The sequence below is a fragment of the Pristiophorus japonicus genome, chromosome 8 (assembly GCF_044704955.1).
Source record: "Pristiophorus japonicus isolate sPriJap1 chromosome 8, sPriJap1.hap1, whole genome shotgun sequence".
NCBI lineage: Eukaryota > Metazoa > Chordata > Chondrichthyes > Pristiophoridae > Pristiophorus > Pristiophorus japonicus.
The window spans coordinates 224,715,202-224,735,067 of NC_091984.1; the positions used below are offsets into that span (position 1 = coordinate 224,715,202).

Genomic DNA, 19,866 nt, shown 5'->3' on the forward strand with positions numbered 1-19,866 from the left:
CTGTCTCCTCATTCCTCTCACCATTATGAAGTTATCAGCCCATGATGTTTCAAACCAGCAAAAATTTCACAAAGAATTTTGTTCCTTTTTGTAAGGGGATAAATTTCTCACCTCCCCCAGTCCTGTGGTCTTTCTGGGCCATATATTACCTGTGGTCAAAGGTGTGCTGCGTGATGATCTTGCACGCCTCTAATAATGTCCTTCCAAGCCTCCTGTCATAAACACATTAAAGCAACTTTTTAATCTACTCTTTTTCCATTCTTGGGGAAAGCATGGCCTCTGCTCAGCAGCTCCCTACAGGTGAATAGTTTAAATCGAAGGGGCTGCATTTTCGGTTCTGGTCATTTCGCAGCGGTAATGGCGGCGGGCCGGTAAAGTTTGCGCCGGGGAATGGTTTGTGCCTGCACGGAGCACCAAGGGAGCCATTACACACCTCTTTTACGGCGCAAGACCGGCTGAGCAACAGAAAATCCGTTGCTAAAGTGCCGGCCTCAGAGTGCCCTAAGAGAGGCTTCCGTGGGGAAAAAAAACACCCCACAACTCACGCAAAACACATTCCCAATAACTTGCCCACCCGACATTAGGATACATCGCAAAGATAAAAATAAGGAAAACAATCAAACTTACCTCATTCATTACTTACTTCACTCACCGCCACCGGGACAGCTCTGCCCACTATGGGGCGCTAGAGGGTCGGCGTCCAACAAAAATCGGCGTTCCGCTGTGGCACGACGCTCCCGGGCGGTGTTGCTCGGCACCCCTGCTAAACCGGCAACTAATTTCCCGGCGGAGCGCTGGGAGCTGGCCGCCCGCCTGGAAAGCACCCTGCCGCCATTACCGCCCCACCGGGGCGCGAACAGAGGCGGCAACATAGGGAAAATTCAGCCCAAGGTCTCCGGTATCGGGATTAAACCCTGTTAAATCAAACTAACACAAACTCCACTTACTACCCGACAAAACTACATGCTTTTGGATCGATCAACACAATGCAGAATGCAACAATCCAACGGTACAACACAAGATTCGTACATCATTTATTGATATCGGTATTCATATACTGTTGTTCCAATTTATGCCCCACATGCTTTCCCTGCCCCTCTAATTCTGATCAGATTCAATATTAATTCTATCAGGCTATCTTGTGCTTTTAATACGTAGGATGAATGAATATGTTGGAATGAATGTTTGTTTAATTCTGCTACTATAGAACAACACGAGTCCAGTGCCTGTGATCTCCCCAAAGGATTGTCCTGAGAGGGAAATTGATTTTTTCCCCACCAAGACCCCATATGATCCTCGTTGGATGCTGGCTGGCAGACCTCATCCAAGTAAGAAGAATTTCATTATTCTGGAGAAGAAGTGATGGTGTAACAAATAGCTACAATTTAGTGCATTGGGGTCTAGAAATTCCTCCTGGTAATTGACATTTATCCCATGAGTAAAGCTGTCGAGACTACATCACATTACTTGTGGAATAAATATGTGGAGAAGATCTACCCCTAAGTGTTGGAGAAAGAATAAGCATTAAAAAGACTGTGTCACCTCGTGACTGGTTTGGGAGAGCAATTTTGTTTCTTACGTTATTCTTCTTCATCCGCAGCTATGAAAGGTGCCTGGCAGAGTGGTTTCTTTGACCATGGATCCTTCAGAGAAATCATGAAACCCTGGGCACAGACGGTAGTGGTGGGAAGAGCAAGGTAAGAACCAGTAAAGTCCAATCCAGCTTAATGTTTTAAGGCTAAGGTTAGGGAAGGGACAGAGAAATACTACGGAGTGGAAATTCGGTTCATTGCCGCCTCTGTTGAACGCCCCGGAGGGGCCGTAATGGCGGCGGAATTGATTTCCGGGCCGGCGGCGAGCTTCCAGCACCCCGCCGGGACATTCAGTGTCGGGTTTGTGGGGCCGCAGAGTACTACCGCCCGGGAGAGGTGAGCTGGTGTGCAACGGCCCTGGTGCCAACACCGGACTGAAACTTGTTTTCTGGGGGACCTGTAGCACCTCGTAGCACCCCCTGGTGGGACCGCCTGGGAAAGCAGGCAGTCCGAGTTGTTCCGGCTGTGGTGAGGGAAGGAATGTCTACCTGAGGTAAGTGTGATTGTTTTTTTTTTGTGATTTATGTTTATGTGGGGTGAGCAAGGTATTGGGAATGTTTTTTGTGTGATTTTTGCAATTTGTTTTTCCAGGGAAGAATCTGTTAGGGCACTCCGAGACTGGCTCTTTAGCTCGGGATTTTTAGTTGCTCAACCGGCCTAGCGCCCTAAAAGAGAGGTGTGGAATGCCTCCCTTACTGCTGCGCTCCACACTCAGGGCCCAGCTGATGAATTTTGTGGCTGCAGAAACAAACCATTTCCCGGCGCCAAATTTACCATCCCGCCGTCATTAGCGCCCTAATTAGCCCCCAACCGAATTTCCACCCTGTTGTATATGCTGACTATGGATGTACCCTATGTGTAGTCACTGTGAGATTGTATGAGATAGAGACTTGTTTATCTGATGTACTATCAATAAGGTTCACACCGTGTACATACATGCTGGCACCACTAGAGGGTGCAACTGGTGGAGACCGGGGGTTTCCTGCCCTGGTGGCAGGGCCCAGTATAAAAGGCTGCACACCATACTTGCACAGCACTCTGGAGTTTGGAATAAACGACCAAGGTCACTACAGTTCAAGTACAACACATTGCCTTGTGGAGTCATTCATAAGTACACTATAGACATAACACACCCCACTAGCTTTTAGCCTACCCCCTATGTTCCTCATAAACAACAAATGGTGCTGTGCTTCATGCACTTCCTCCTCCATGTGTTACATTTATTCCACAAGTAGCATGATGTAGTCTCGACGGATTTACTGTGTTGAAATCAAGATTCGTTGCACCATTTCCTACTCTAACTCATGCTATCCCTCAGTCTTGCCTTCTTCCTACAATATACCCAAACTCAAAAATCATCGAATCACTATTTGTTGATTTAACTTCATCTTCACTCCTATAGTTTTAATCTTGGTGGCATTTTGCACTATAGGCCTTGGATCTTCACCTAGATTCTTCAATAAACTAAATTAAATACTCAAAGTATAAGGGGAATTGGAACTCCCCAAATACTCAACATCGTGGCTTGTTTGCTATGGAGTGCAGTTTGCCCCGAAACTATTAGTAGATAAAATATACATTGTACCCGAATAAATCGTACACCTTGCTGTAGTTTCAAAAGTAAACAATTCCATACAATTTTCCTGTTGAAGTTACCTCTAAATTGATACCTACTTAGGGTTGATTGTTTATATTGTGTTCTGAACACAGATGAGACTGCACACAGGGAGGTTAAAGTAACAGTGACCTCAGTCTTTATTAAGACACTCCAGAGTGAATAATAGGCTTATATACAGTACTCCCAAGGGATGCTGGGATTCCTTGGGACTTCAGGCGATGCGCTCCATGGTGGCGGAACATGGGAGTGCATGTTTTACAGATACACAACATCACTCCGCTCCCCCCCCCCCCCCCAAAGTCAAAGAGAAAACTATTTACAAGGTGAGGCAGTCGGGAGCCTTTCTTTCCCTGGTGGACCGCCTCGTTACAAATGTCTGTTCTGATGTGTTGTCTGTGCCCTCGCTGGTCTGGCGTGTTGTTGGCCCTGTAGGGCTGCTGGGTGAGCCTGGCCTTGTTGGGCGTGATGGGTTCGATTTCCTGGTCTGGTGTGGTGTCTGCTGTGGGTTGTTCAGGGCAGTCTTTGAACCACAGCCTCGTTTGGTCCAGGTGCTTTCTGCAAATTTGTCCATTGTCTAGTTTGACTACAAACACCCTACTCCCTTCTTTAGCTATCACCGTGCCCGCGATCCACTTGGGACCATGTCCATAGTTTAGCACATACACAGGGTCATTCAGATCAATTTCCTATGACACAGTGGCGCGACCATCGTTTACATTTTGTTACTGCTGCTGGCTGTCTACCTGATCATGCAGGTTGGGGTGAACCAGTGGGAGTCTGGTTTTAAGTGTCCTTTTCATGAGTAGCTCAGCCGGGGGGCACTCCTGTGAGCAAGTAGGGTCTCATGCGGTAGCTGAGCAGTACTCGGGACAGGCGGGTTTGGAGTGCGCCTTCTGTGACTCGTTTGAGGCTTTGTTTGATTGTTTGTACTGCCTGCTCTGCCTGCCCATTGGAGGCTGGTTTAAACGGGGCCAAGGTGACATGTTTGATCCCATTGCGGGTCATGAATTCTTTAAATTCGGCACTGGTGAAACATGGCCCGTTGTCACTGACCAGTATGTCAGGCAGGCCGTGGGTGGCAAACATGGCCCTCAGGCTTTCAATGGTGGCGTTGGCGGTGCTTCCCGACATTATTTCACATTCAATCCATCTTGAAAAAGCATCTATCACCACCAGGAACATTTTACTGAGAAACGGGCCCGCATAGTCGACATGGATCCTCGACCATGGTCTGGAGGGCCAGGACCACAAACTTAGTGGTGCCTCTCTGGATGCGTTGCTCAACTGAACACACACACTGCATTGCCATACACAGGACTCTAAGTCGATACCGGGCCACCACACGTGGGATCTGGCTATCGCTTTCATCATTACTCTGCCCGGGTGTGTGCTGTGGAGATCCGAGATGAACGTCTCCCTGCCCTTTTTGGGTAGCACTACGCGGTTACCCTACAACAGGCAGTCTGCCTGAATGGACAGTTCATCCTTTCGCCGCTGGAACGGTTTGATTAGCTCTTGCATTTCAACGGGGATGCTGGCCCAGCTACCATGCAGTACACAGTTTTTTTACTAGGAACAGCAGAGGATCTTGGCTGGTCCAAGTCCTAATCTGGCGGGCCATGACAGGTGATTTATCATTTTCAAACGTTTCCATGACCATCAACAAATCTGCGGGCTGAGCCACCATCAACAAGTTTACAGGCTGCGCCATTTCCACCCCCGTGGTGGGCAATGGTAGCCAACTGAGAGCATCCGCACCGTTCTTGGTGCCTGGTCTGTGGCGGATGGTATAGTTATACGCTGATAGCGCGAGCGCTCACCTTTGTATGTGGGCTGAGGCATTAGTATTTATCCCCTTGTTTTCAGCGAACAGGGATATGAGGGGCTTGTGATCGGTTTCAGGCCAAACAGGTACTGATGCATTTTCTTTACCCCGAACACACACGCTAATACCTCTTTCTCAATCATGCTGTAGGCCTTCTTGGCCTTAGACAAGCTCCTGGAAGCATAGGCGACAGGTTGCAACTTCCCCGCAACGTTAGCTTGTTGTAATACACACCCGACTCCGTACGACGATGCATCACATGCTAGCACAAGTCTTTTACACGGGTTTTACAATACAAGGAGCTTGTTGGAGCATAAGAACATAAGAATTAGGAACAGGAGTAGACCATCTAGCCCCTCGAGCCTACTCCGCTATTCAACAAGATCATGGCTGATCTGGCCGTGGACTCAGCTCCACTTACCCACCCACTCCCCATAACCCTTAATTCCCTTATTGGTTAAAAATCTATCTATCTGTGATTTGAATACATTCAATGAGCTAGCCTCAACTGCTTCCTTGGGCATAGAATTCCACAGATTCACAAACCTCTGGAAGAAGAAATTCCTTCTCAACTCGGTTTTAAATTGGCTCCCCCGTATTTTGAGGCTGTGCCCCCTAGTTCTAGTCTCCCCGACCAGTGGAAACAACCTCTCTGCCTCTATCTTGTCTATCCCTTTCATTATTTTAAATGTTTCTATAAGATCACCCCTCATCCTTCTGAACTCCAACGAGTAAAGACCCAGTCTACTCAATCTATCATCATAAGGTAACCCCCTCATCTCCGGAATCAGCCTGGTGAATCGTCTCCAAAGCTAGTATACCCCCTCCAAAGCTAGTATATCCTTCCTTAAGTAAGGTGACCAAAACTGCATGCAGTACTCCAGGTGCGGCCTCACCAATACCCTGTACTGTTGCAGCAGGACCTCCTTGCTTTTGTACTCCATCCCTCTCTCAATGAAGGCCAACATTCCATTCGCCTTCCTGATTACCTGCTGCACCTGCAAACTAACTTTTTGGGATTCATGCACAAGGAGGGGCACCGGAGGGACTGGAGTGCATCATCACGCCCGGCAACCAAATTTTAATTTGATTTTACGTTTTAAAGTTTAATTTGTTTTAATTGCCGGTGCTTTTAGTGTCCCCTTCCCTTTTATAGGGGGCACTGGAAAAATGTGATTTTAGTGCCCAAAAAAAAAAACCAAAAAAAGAAAAACACAAAAAAAAAAAAAAAGGGGGGGAAAAAAAAGGGCCTTGTAAATGTCTGGAGTGTCACCCAGGTCGGGTGGCACCGTTTAATGTTTTATGTTTTTGCAGGTGAACTCCAAAACGAGTTTCATGCACAAGGACCCCCAGGTCCCTCTGCACCGCAGCATGTTGTAATTTCTCCCCATTCAAATAATATTCCCTTTTACTGTTTTTTTTGCCAAGGTGGATGACCTCGCATTTTCCGACATTGTATTCCATCTGCCAAACTTTAGCCCATTCGCTTAACCTATCTAAATCTCTTTGCAGCCTTTCTGTGTCCTCTACACAACCCGCTTTTCCATTAATCTTTGTGTCATCTGCAAATTTTGTTACACTACACTCTGTCCCCTCTTCCAGGTCATCTATATATATTGTAAACAGTTTTGGTCCCAGCACCGATCCCTGTTGATTTCTGGATTCTTTTACCTCAATCTGGTTCAGCAAAATTACTGAAACGAATACCGTTTGTGCTTTAAACAAAGCAAGCTTTTATTTAAAAAGCAAATCCCGATCGGGGACTTTATCAGACAGAAGGAATGCAAGTCTGTTCGAACGCACTCACTTCCTACGGACAAAGTGACGTTACATTGTAAAGGCACGATGGTTATACATTTTCGGCAAAAGATAACAAGATAGGGCTAGAGTGACATCCTAGTCCAGCCTATCCTCTTAGATCCCTCTTTCCCTTTGTCCACTCATAAGCCGACCTAAGTATGGTCTGATTTTAAACAAAGACCTTCTGTTAATGTTTCAGGTTAATAACATGATTTAATAAGACCTTGAGGTTTTTCTGCAAGCTGTGGGTTTTGTTTCAATATGTGTTAGTGTTGTAACATTTCGCAGTCTCGAGTCTGAGATGTCATGGCTATTCCTCCATGAATTGTTTGTTAGCTTATACTGTCCCTATACAATTCCCACGTTCTCAACTTCAATGTCTCTATACATTTTTAAACATTCACATTCCCCCCTTTTATCATTCCATGATAACACTTAGGATCATTCTAGGAGTATCGCATTCATCCGTTCACACTCTATTTCCTGAATCATATTGTTGTTAGTGTCGAGTAGTTCTTTAGTTCGTTGGATCATAACTCGGGAGCCCTTGACCACAAGAGGGTTTTCTAACCTTGCCATCATTACTTTACAACAAAGGTTAAGGCAACCCACAATTAGATAGGATCTCCAAGATCCATCTGATAGCCAATCAAAACAGCTAGATCCTTCTGCTGGTGTGGATAACTTCTTCACCTTCCTTCTTATGTGATCAGTGAGATTGGTTATGTTTTCTGAACTCTCAGGAATGTAAGTGCAACATTCAGACCCTATCAGGGCACACGTTCCCCCTTTCTCAGCTAACAGGTAATCGAGGGCCATTCGGTTTTGTAATGCTACGGTCCTTATTGCTACCATTTCAGCTGTGATGCCCTCCAGAGCTTCAGCAGTATTGTATTGGCACCCCTCCTCTTGTGATAGTTTGGCTCTGAATCCATCTGACAGTCTCAGTTAGGGTTAGTGGAACGGGGCGCAAAGGAATTCCCCCTTTGGAATGTATAGGGAATGTATAGGGAATGTATAGGGAATGTGAACACACCCAACATCTAGAAAAGTTCCCATTTTGCGCATAAACATAAGACATGTACAAAAAGGTGTTTACATGGAGCTCTCGTCTCTGTCTCCCCTCCCATGCGCCGAAACTGTCATATATCAACACTATTATACAGACTGTGGCATACAGACAGTTTCATCTTATGGCTCAGGATTCAGATAAATAGTCCAATTATTTTGCTGATTAGAAGAGTTCAGTTTTCCCGTCTCTCTTCTCAGGTCACCGTCAGTGTAGCTGGCTGTCTATCACTACGGGTAAAAGTTCAAACTGGTCCACGTTCCAATTAGGATGCCAACGGCCTTGTTCAGCTATGGAGAAGAGGAAGTCTGGAACAGAAACAGGAGTTAGAATAACCAGTAAAATAGGTTCGTTAGAGGGTGGTGAGCTTGCAGTGGTGCAGGTGAACCCAGGCACTTTTCCCCTCAACCTTGGCTGCAGTGGGGGTAGTGAGTAACACCTGAAAAGGCCCCTCCCATTGTGGCTCTAATCCCTTCCGAATCCATACTTCCCTGGTGCCACGAGGGACAATTCGGGTAAAACTGGGAGGTCGAGGTGAGCATCTTGAACCTGGTTGTGAGCTAGTCGCAGAGCCTGAGTCAGAGAAAGAACATAGGTGGTCATCAGTCGAGCTGAGATACCATATCTAGGAACAATTTCCCTCATTAACACCTTAACAACAGTTTGAGCCTTATTGTCCAGGGTAGGGTAGGCTTCAATCCATCTGCTAAACACATCTACTATTACGAACACATATTTGTAACACTGAACTTTTTGCAACTCAATGTAGTCCAACTGAAATGTCTCAAAGGGACCTTCGGGTAGGGGCGTTTTACCCCAATCACAGGGGACTCCCTTCCCTGGATTATGTTGCTGGCAAACCAGGCAACGACTACTGATGTTCTGGGTGAGTGCCTGGAGTCTAGGGTGCCACCAAGTAGCCAAAAGTGTGTCACTCGTGGTCCTTGCTCCACAATGAGTAGCAAAATGCATACATTCAATAACCCATAGAGCCAACTCATCAGACATGCAAGTCTGTTCCGCGGGAGTGGTCCAGAGTTTAGAAACATTGTCATAAGTACATCCATAATATTTCCACAACAGTTTATCTTTTTCAGGAGCGTCCTCCTGTGCTTTGATAACATCTTGGATGGTTGGCATTGGTTTTTCCGAGGCTAACTTATCCTTCGCAGGATTTTTAGTCTGACTCATCATTTTGGGCACTACCATCTGTTGGTCACAAGAGGCCCGTTTAGCCTCTTGGTCAGCACAACGATTCCTTATATCAACCAGAGAATTTCCGGTAGTGTGGGCAGTACATTTAACAACGGCAATGTGCTTGGGGAGCATGAGGGCTTGCAACAAATCAGATACTAGTTGCTTATGGGATATCTCATTCCCCTGTGAGGCTAGGAATCCCCTATTTTTCCATAATTGTCCGAAATCATGGGCCACCCCAAAGGCATACCTAGAGTCGGTATAGATATTGACTTTGAGGTCTTTGGCCAAGATACAGGCTCGGGTGAGGGCGAATAGTTCAGCTTGTTGGGCAGAATAGGCGGTTTCAAAAGCGGCAGATTCCAAGACCTGATTCTCCTGGTTTACTATGGCGTATCCTGAGATTCGTGTACCTTCTGGATTAATAGAAGAACTTCCGTCAACATCTTCCCTGACTGATGTGGCCTCTTGAATTAAAGATAAACAATCATGACTGGGTTCTTCCTCATCTTGGGGTGGCTCAGTAAGAAAACAGGCCGGATTAATTGCAGTACAGTGCCGAAAGGTCAGCTTAGGATTGTTTAGTAAGTAGATCTCATATCTGCTTTGCCTGGCCATGGTAAGGTGTTGAGTCTGCAGTTGGCCCAGGAGGGCAGCTACGGAGTGAGATGTGTTAAGACAACGGTAGCACAGTCTTTCAGAATTGTACAATACAGTTGAAAGGGCCGGTCATAGAGGGCAGCAGGGCTGTCTTTAGTTCCTTAAAGGCTTGGACGTCTACGGTTTCTATTTCAAAGCTGCCTTACTTATTTGTATATGGGGTGAGGTGCTTAGTCATCAGGGCAACATTAGGGATCCAGGATCTGCAATAATTGATCATCCCCAAACACTGTCGCATTTGTTTAGCCGTGCTAGGGACTGGAAATTGGCAAATTGGTTCGACTCGGCTAGCCTCCAAAGCTCGGTGGATATTCGGTATTGCCTGTGATAACCCACTTGGGAGGGGTCCTCTGCCCACACATGAGGATCCACATAGTCAGGTATCTCAGAGCCAGTATGATGCTGCAGAGTCGTTAAGACCTTCTCGGGGTCCCCGTGGAATTGGACTGTTCGGCCATGTTTTACAATTTGCACATCCCGGCTGGTAGGGTCAGCCTCGTCTATAGCCTGGCGCACCATAACTCCCAAATCTTTAGCGTGGTGGGGAGGTAATACTTCACGAGTAATATGTGGTGCCACCGTTGGGGGCTGTCCATTTCCACAAAATCTGCCTTCCCTTCCGGACCAGTCACTCTAGCCCTTAATAGAATTTCCTTCACTTCCCCTTCGTGATCCTGATAAAAGTTCTGCAGGTCCTGATTCTTTCCACTGGGATCGTATGCTAGGGTCACGTGATAGGGTGCCTGCGGCAGGTCCAGAGACCACCACTGAGGGGTTCTAGTGGTATAATACTGCCGCTTAAGGGTTCCTTGTTTTACAATAATCCCATCATCTCCACACTCCGAATGCAACTAGAATTTGCAGAGGACGTCTCTAGCCATCAAGTTACAGTCCAGATTGGTTGTGATAACAAATCGATGTTCCACCGATTCTTCCTGGTAACCCATTTTAACCGGTTCTGACACCGGGAATGTCGAGATTTGTCCCAGGAATCCTGAAAGTTCCTGTGTTTCAGTAGAGGCAGGGAGTTTAAGCTTTGATTGTACAGAAGACATGAAAGCTCCCGTATCTATCAAAAAGGGTTGCCACTCATTCAGAATTTTTAACAATATCATTGGTTCGTCGTCCGGGGAGGATCCCTGCACAATCAAGCTGCATAGTCAATCGGGGGACAATTGACCAAAGGGGTTGTTCTGGGAGAAGTTAGTGTAAGATCCTCCTCTCCCCCCTTGCCCCCCTCCTCTTCCTCCTCTTCCTTTTCCATGCTGACGGTAGGGGCAATTTTTATTCCAATGTCCTTCCTGCCCACAATTAAAACAGTCAATTCCTCTTACCCAGTCCCGGCCTCTTCCCATACCATGCCGGGGACAATAGGGAGGTTTATTAGCAGGGCTCGGGCCGTTTGGTTGTTTAGTATAACCGTATCCTTGCTTATCCATCCAATCCTGTATGCAACACTGCGGTTCTATTGATCCTTCCTCCCGAGATGGCTCTTCCTTTCTAGTCACATATTCAGTCTTGACCCGGGTTGGGGGTGCACCTCCCCCCTCCCCTTTCTATTCCTGCCAATAATATCTAACTGCCCTTTCCATTTGTCCGGATAGTGTGAGCAATCGAATAGTTGTTCGAAGATCACATAGACATCTATAGTGGGGTGGTCTGCAGCTTGTTGTGCATCAGGGTTTGGCATTGGTCTGACAGGGAATTGGTGTCGGGATTTTGGGATCTTGGAAATCATTTCTAGGTCGGAGGATGTTTCGGAGCTGTCTGACTGCTTGACAGTTCTGCGTCTCGATCGGCGGGGGTGTTTGCTATGTCTTTCACAACTTGGACTGGTAGATTTACGGGACTGTCTGTGATATCGAGATCTAGTTCTGCCCTTTCGAGTGTGAGATCTGGTCCTTTCGGCTATATTGCTTGTGAACTGGGGATCCGAATCGCTATCAGAGGATGAGGAGTCAGTTTGGGTTTGTTGCTTTGGTGGTATGGGGTTATTTTTAACTCCTCTCGCCGGAGTGTAAGGTGGAGGGTGTTGGGAAGAGGACTGGAGCAAGGGGCCAGGGGGTGCGGGAGGCGCCGTTGGGCGTTGAGTCAGTGACCACTCATCAATTTCATCACCAGCCTCGGTTAACACAAAGCCAGCCATTTGACTACGTAGTCGGTCAATACCATTCTCAGAGGTCCCAGAGGATCTCTTACTAAGTTTCTCGTGCGCACATTCTTTTTTTTAAGACGTCTACAGTTTTAACATGTGTTCCATCTGTCAATGAGAGTCCCAATTTAATAGCATTTATTTGCCAACTTGACAGAAGTGATGCATCTTTTAATTTTTGACAATCCCTGTGCTATTTTTGCTACCTCTACGCTTCTAGTGCCACCTAGAGGCCACTGGTCATCTCCTAATAATTTGTTCAGGGCTCCTGATAATTTTCTAAAGTCTTCAGCTCTTTCAGGGAATTCCTCACATAACTTTTGTAGCGGACTATCCGCATCCGTTGTTTTATCCAACTGATTACCCATTTTCACACTGCCCCTCGTATTTAAACTGACTCTAATTACTGTGTCGTTATGCGTTCGCGTCGTCGTGCGATTTGAACAAACTTAAAATAAACACAGACTTTACTGAAACTAACACTGACTTTGAACAAACTCAAAATAAACAGACTTTACTAAAGCTAACACTGACTTCCGCGTCGCCCCGCAGTTCGTGTCGCCGCGCGATTTGAAACACTTTAAAACACTTAAAATAAACAGAGACTTACTGAAACCAGCACTGACTTTGATATCACCCCGCGGTTCACGTTGCTGCGCGTTCGCGTCGTCCCACGTTCACTCGGCCGCGCGCTCGCGCCGCTACACGTCCCGCGCCGCTACGCGTTCCACGCTGCTGCACGTCTGCGTCAGCCCTCCTTCACTCGGCCGCACGCTCGCGCCGCCGCACGTCTCGCGTCGCTACGCGTTTTACGCTGCTGCGCGTCTGCGTCAGCCCTACCTTTCGAGTTGCTGCGTAATTTAAATTCAATCAGTGCCTAGACGGGCCAAGTGATATACGAGGTCGACGTCACACCTGACTTGAACACCTATCCTCTATTTAATTCCCCATAAGCCTTACTTAATTCCCTGTGAGCCTAATTTTCTAAATTTGATTTCTTATGAGCCTTATTTAATTTCTTTTAGTCTCCAAATTTCCCTATCCTTTCGTGTCACTGCGCAGTTTAAATCCAATCAGTCAATGAAAGCCCTAATTTAATGGAGTTTTTCTGCCAACTGGACAGGAGTGATTTTTTTTTTAGACTGCAGTGGAATTTTTCTCATAATTTAAAATCTCAGAACATTTTTTTTTCAGCACCTATTTAGTACGTTACTTTTTTTTTGTCTTTTCCATAACTAGAGAGAAGTCTGGCACGTAGGCTGTGGACTGCTTTTCATTATCTCAATTGTTCCAGCCTCAAGGTCGTGTTATTTAATATAATATATATTTTTTTGAATCCTTTTGAATCCATCTCAGTTGTTTTGCTGTGCCTTCTCTGAATGTTTTCTTTCGACAAGTAAGTGAGCATGTTAAATCCTTTTTTTTTTTAACCACCGGGACCATGTATTTTTTTCTTTTTTTTTTACTCAACAAACCTATCCTTTGTGCATTTCCTGGCTCCGTAACTTATCATCCGAATATACGTAATTCAATAAGGTTCACACTCTTAAACTTCCCACATACAGGACAACACTACGAAGGGTTAAAAAAAACTTACATTCTGTTTGAAAAAGTAGGTGGAGCTAAAACAAACCACAACTCCCCGGCTTTTTTTTTACAGTAAAAATCACAGAAGCATTTCTCATTTAAACAGACGTTCACAAGAGTCTCTTTTCTTTCCTATTAATTTTTGGATCCATGATTGATCATCTATCCCTATCTAGCTCTAACTATAACCTATCTTTCCAAGTCGCTGCTTGGTTTGCGTCACCGCGCAATTTCCCTATCTCTATCCCTATTCTAAGTTTGAAAAGTATTCACCAGATTGTCCTGGATCTCGTTCAGACACTACCTGAGAACCAGCGAGTGGCTAAACTTTCCTCAGACTTTTGAAACCGGGGGAAACTGGAGCAGCATTGAAATCATACTCACTCCAGTGGTCACTTTCACCTCGTCTCGTCCAAGGCTAGTCTGGCTCTTAATTCGCAAGTTTTCGGCAGTCGTCCGTTGAGATCCCACTTCTGACACCAAATGTTGATTTCTGGATTCTTTTACCTCAATCTGGTTCAGCAAAATTACTGAAACGAATACCGTTTGTGCTTTAAACAAAGCAAGCTTTTATTTAAAAAGCAAATCCCGATCGGGGACTTTATCAGACAGAAGGAATGCAAGTCTGTTCGAACGCACTCACTTCCTACGGACAAAGTGACGTTACATTGTAAAGGCACGATGGTTATACATAAAAGATAACAAGATAGGGCTAGAGTGACATCCTAGTCCAGCCTATCCTCTTAGATCCCTCTTTCCCTTTGTCCACTCATAAGCTGACCTAAGTATGGTCTGATTTTAAACAAAGACCTTCTGTTAATGTTTCAGGTTAATAACATGATTTAATAAGACCTTGAGGTTTTTCTGCAAGCTGTGGGTTTTGTTTCAATATGTGTTAGTGTTGTAACATTTCGCAGTCTCGAGTCTGAGATGTCATGGCTATTCCTCCATGAATTGTTTGTTAGCTTATACTGTCCCTATACAATTCCCACATTCTCAACTTCAATGTCTCTATACATTTTTAAACATTCACAGCTTAACCTATCTAAATCTCTTTGCAGCCTCTCTGTGTCCTCTACACAACCCGCTTTTCCATTAATTTTTGTGTCATCTGCAAATTTTGTTACACTACACTCTGTCCCCTCTTCCAGGTCATCTATATATATTGTAAACAGTTTTGGTCCCAGCACCGATCCCTGTGGCACACCACTGACCATCGATTTCCAACCTGAAAAGGACTCATTTATCCCGACTCTCTGCTTTCTGTTAGTTAGCCAATTCTCTATCCAGGCTAATACATTTCCTCTGACTCCGCGTACCTTTATCTTCTGCAGTAACCTTTTATGTGGCACCTTATCGAATGCCTTTTGGAAATCTAAATACACCACATCCATCGGTACACCTCTATCCACCATGCTCGTTATATCCTCAAAGAATTCCAGTAAATTAGTTAAACATGTTTCTGGCTTTCTCAAAAGCAATTACTTGTTTTTTTCCCCCCATACCCAGTTCTCACCTTTACGCAATAACACATGTAGGGGCTCTAAGACGGTGCTTAACCCCAGTAGGAAGTTACCAAAATAGTTGAGGAGTTCCAGGAAAGACCGCAGCTCTATGAAGTTCTGTGGCCTGGGCGCGTTCCTGATAGCCTTTGTCTTGGCGTCTGTGGGCCGAATGCCGTCCGCCGCGATCTTTCTCCCTAAAAACTCCACTTCTGTTGCCATGAAGACGCATTTCGACCTCTTCAGTCGCAGCCCTACGCGATCCAATCGCTGGAGGACCTCCTCCAGGTTTTGTAGGTGCTGGACGGTGTCCCGACCCGTGACCAATATGTCATCCTGAAAAACTACCGTGCGTGGTACCGACTTGAGTAGGCTCTCCATGTTTCTCTGGAAGATCGCTGCAGCCGACTGAATTCCAAATGGGCATCTGTTGTAGATGAACAGTCCCTTGTGCGTGCTGATGCAGGTGAGGCCCTTCAAAGACTCCTCCAGCTCCTGCGTCATGTAGGCCGAAGTCAGGTCGAGCTTGGTGAATGTCTTGCCTCCTGCCAGCATCGCAAATAGGTCGTCTGCCTTAGGTAGCGAGTATTGGTCCAGTAGCAAGAAACGATTAATAGTTACTTTATAATCGCCGTAAATCCTGACCGTGCCATCACTTTTGAGTACTGGAACAATCAGGCTGGTCCACTCGCTGAATTCCACTGGGAAGTTGATGCCCTCACGTTGCAGCCTGTCCAGCTCGCTTTCCACTCTCTCCCTCATCATGTGAGGTACCGCTCGCGCCTTGTGGTGAATGGGTCCTGCCTCTGGGACCAAGTGGATCCGCACCTTTGCCCCGGAAAAGTTTTCAATGCCTGGCTCAAAAAGGGTAGGAAATTTGTTAAGAACCTGGATACATGAGGCCTCATCGACATGTGATAGCACTCGGATGTCATCCCAGTTCCAGCGGATTTTGCCCAGCCAGCTCCTTCCAAGCAGTGTGGGGCCATCGCCCGGGACAATCCAGAGTGGCAGTTCGTGCACCGTGCCCTCGTAGGTGACCTTGACCATGGCGCTTCCCAGGACAGTAATAAGCTCTTTGGCGTACAAGTTTCGTGTGGATGGGGCTCAGGGCTGGTCTGAGTGCCTTGTTGCACCACAGTCTCTCAAACATCTTTTTACTCATGATGGATTGGCTAGCGCCAGTGTCCAGTTCCATGGCTATGGGTAAGCCATTCAATTTTACATTTAGCATTATAGGTGGACATTCCGTCGAAAATGTGTGTACCCCGTGCACTTCAGCATCTGCCTCCTCTCTCTGAGGCTCGAAATTGCTTTGATCCACCATGGACCGATCTTCCTCTGCCACGTGGTGGTTAGCAGGTTTTGCAGAGCTTGCAGCTTGTGCCCCATTGTTCCACAGCTCTTTCAAACATACTCTTTGAAGCGGCATGAATAGACTCAATGGAAGCCTCCACAATGTCAACAAGGTGTGAATTGCCTTGCATTCATCCTTTGTTGCAGACTCTGAGTCATCTGCGTCAGCTGAGGCCTGCTGGCAGTTGCAGATTCTTGGTTTCTGCCCTGTACATTTCTGCACGCAAACACAGTTCAGGTTAATTTATGAACATTGCTAGCACTTATGTGCTGAGAGACTTGTTTTGTGTTTCACTGGTGGACATAAACGCCTGTGCTATCGCAATGGCCTTCCTGAGGGTCGATATCTCTACAGTCAATAGTTTTCGTAGGATAGTCTCGTGGCCAATGCCCAGTACAAAAAAGTCTCTGAGCATTTGCTCCAGGTAGCCATCCAACTCACATTGTCCTGAAAGTCGCCTTAGCTCGGCGACGTAGCTCGCCATTTCCTGACTTTCAGATCGCTGGCACGTGTAGAACCGATACCTCGTCATCAGCACGCTCTCCCTCAGGTTAAGATGCTCCCGAACCAGTGTACACAGCTCCTCATACGACTTATCTGTGGGTTTCACCGGAGCCAGAAGATTCTTTATGAGGCTGTAGGTCGGTGCCCAGCAGACTGTGAGGAGGACCGCTCTCCTTTTTGCAGCGCTTCCTTCTCCATCCAGCTCGTTGGCTACAAAGTACTGGTCTAGCTGTTCGACATAGGCTTCCCAGTCCTCACCCTCCGAGAACTTCTCCAGGATGCCCACAGTTTGCTGAATCTTTGCGTTGGATTCGTATACTCGTTGCCAGTTATTATGTTCCTAACACAGATGAGACTGCATGAGGTTAAAGTAACAGTGACAGTCTTTATTAAGACACTCCAGAGTGAGTAACAGGCCTTAGGGGCTGGCTTATATACAGTGCTCCCAAGAGATGCTGGGATCCCTTGGGACTTCAAGGGATGCGCTCCCTGGTGGCGGAACATGGGAGTGTATGCTTTACAGATACACAACAGTTTAATTTAAAAAAATGTGTTACCTTAACAGTCCCAATAGTGGCTTTTAGTGTCATCAGTGCTCAGATGCACTCAGTGAACAGTTAAGTCTTGGTGCCAATCATAAAAATGTCATGCATCCTGATGTGTTATGTATCCCCCTTCTTCCTCCTTCCCCTCCCCCACACTCTAAAATGCAGTGGTGTTATTAGACTCAAAACTACAGGCAGCCCTAACTCTGAAAAATGACCGTAATTTATTTAGTGCCTTCAATATCCATTTTTATCATATATTTGTCTACATAAAAGTTACTGCACTTCAAAAGTTCAGTTTGCCCATGAAATATTTTCAATGGACTCCAATTCATCATCTGTGCAGTTGCTGCAATGGGGAATGTATTTATAGGTTGGAATTTTGCTGGCGCTCAACGGACGGGATGGGTGGCGGGTCAGCTGTTAAATTTTAAATGATTGACAGCGGGTCGGGAATCTGCTGCCAAAATGTGCACACTGGACCTTCCTGATGTCGGGTCTGCCAGCGCTGAGCAGACCTGACAGGTAGCGGCAATTAAATTCATTAGTGGTTTATTTACAGACACTTAGCCATGGTTTGTGACTCCCTCCGTATGCTTATGGAGTCATGGGAGAGCCTGGGTGCAGTGTTGGCCAGTGTTTGCAGCACCTCAATGCTGTAGAACACTGACAGCCCAAATGTCAAAAGAAGGTTGGCCATGGTCCCTTTAAGGAAACCAGCTGATGACGCATCATCAAATGATGTCACCAGACCCGCTTCCTCTAATTGATTGGGTGGGCTTAACAAGCCCAATCTTGGTAAATTAATTTCAGAGGCTGGGCTGGAGACAGCAGGGGGCTCAGGACTTGCCACGGACCCGCCGAGGTTCTTAAAATCGCAGCCAGTGTTTTAAATATGATAGATTTATACTATAAATACTTGCAGCACATATAGTGCAGCTTATCACATCAGAATGTCTCAAACTGCTTCACACGATGAACCACTTTTGAAGTGCAGTAACTTTTATGCAGACAAATATATCATAAGACTGTATATTGAAAGCACTGAATAAATTACTGTCATTTTGCAATGTTCGGGCTGCCTGTAGTCTGAGCCTGATAACACCACTACTTTTTAGAGTGTGGGGTGCGGGAGAAAGAAGAAGGGGGTTACATAACACAGCAGGATATTTTTATGATTGGCAACAAGACTTAATGTCCACTGAATACGTCTGAGCGCTGATGACACTAAAAGCCACTATTGGGACTGTTAAGGTGACAGATTAAAAAAGAATTTAAACAATCAAATCTAAGTATCAATTTTGAACTCTTATCAGCAGTAACTTCAACAGGAAAATTAAATTATTTACTTTTGAAACTACAGCAAGGTGCATGATAAAATGTATATTTTATCTACTAATGGTTGGTGAGGAAAACATTATTTATGTTCTTTGTTTTTAAAATAAAAGGTTCATCCATGAGCAACACCATGGAAGATCCATATATATATATATATATATATATAAAATACTGTATCTAGTAGGGGCACATTACATGCCATATGTCTATCATTAAAAAAAAACAAATTCAGAATGTTTTTTGAAAAATTTGAAGCAATAAAGTTCACTGTCTCTGAGCACATCTGCCGCAAATTTCTTTCCGAATCCTTTCAGCAACAGCATCATCATCATTATAGGCAATCCCTCGGAATCGAGGAGGACTTGCTTCCACTCCCAAAGTGAGTTCTTTGATGGCTGAACAGTCCAATACGAGAGCCACAGACCCTATTACAGGTGGGACAGACATTCGTCGAGGGAAGGGGTCGGTGGGGCTGGTTTGCCACGCGCTCCTTCCACTGCCTGCGCCTGGCCTCTTCATGCTCTTTGCGTTGAGACTCGAAGAGCTCAACACCCTCCCGAATGGACTTTTTCCACCTCGGGCGGTCTGCGGCCAGGGTCTCCCAGGTGTCAGTGGTAATGTCGCACTTTACCAGGGAGGCTTTGAGGGTGCCCATATAACGTTTCCACTGTCCTTCTTTGGCAACAGCGTAACCTCTTAACTAACATTTTAGAATGTGGGTTGGGGGAGTGCTACAGGAGATCCACCAGCTACTGCAAAAGCAAATAAGATCTAGTTCGACTGATCCTGAATTGAGTGTCTGATTACCTTGCATAGGTTAGGCGGTATTCCTGTGGGAGTTATTGCAGTGGAGACTCGGACCGTTGAATTGACAAACCCAGCCGATCCAGCCGATCCGGAATCTGAATCAAAAGTGAGTAGACTTTGGCGAAGCAGTGAAAGAAAGAAAGACTTGCATTTATATAGCGCCTTTCACCGAACATCCCAAAGCGCTTTACAGCTAATGAAGTACATTTTGAACTCTAGTCACTGTTGTAATGTACAAAACACAGCAGCCAATTTGCACACAGCAAGCTCCCACAAACAGCAGTGTGATAATGACCAGGTAATCTGTTTGAGT

At 45.9% G+C, this 19,866-nt stretch overlaps 1 protein-coding gene across 4 annotated transcripts in view; it reads left to right on the forward strand.

The window, feature by feature from the left end:
• Positions 1 to 19,866, forward strand: part of acacb (acetyl-CoA carboxylase beta) — a 221,639-nt gene that overhangs the window by 172,999 nt on the left and 28,774 nt on the right. For 3 of the 4 annotated variants that reach the window (XM_070887993.1, XM_070887994.1, XM_070887995.1), the window contains exons 43-45: positions 1,208 to 1,328; positions 1,601 to 1,697; positions 19,563 to 19,659. In XM_070887993.1, the coding sequence (XP_070744094.1) occupies positions 1,208 to 1,328; positions 1,601 to 1,697; positions 19,563 to 19,659 (315 nt within the window). Of the gene's footprint in view, positions 1 to 1,207; positions 1,329 to 1,600; positions 1,702 to 19,562; positions 19,660 to 19,866 lie in introns of those variants that run through there. The other variant, XM_070887996.1, reaches the window with a different exon arrangement.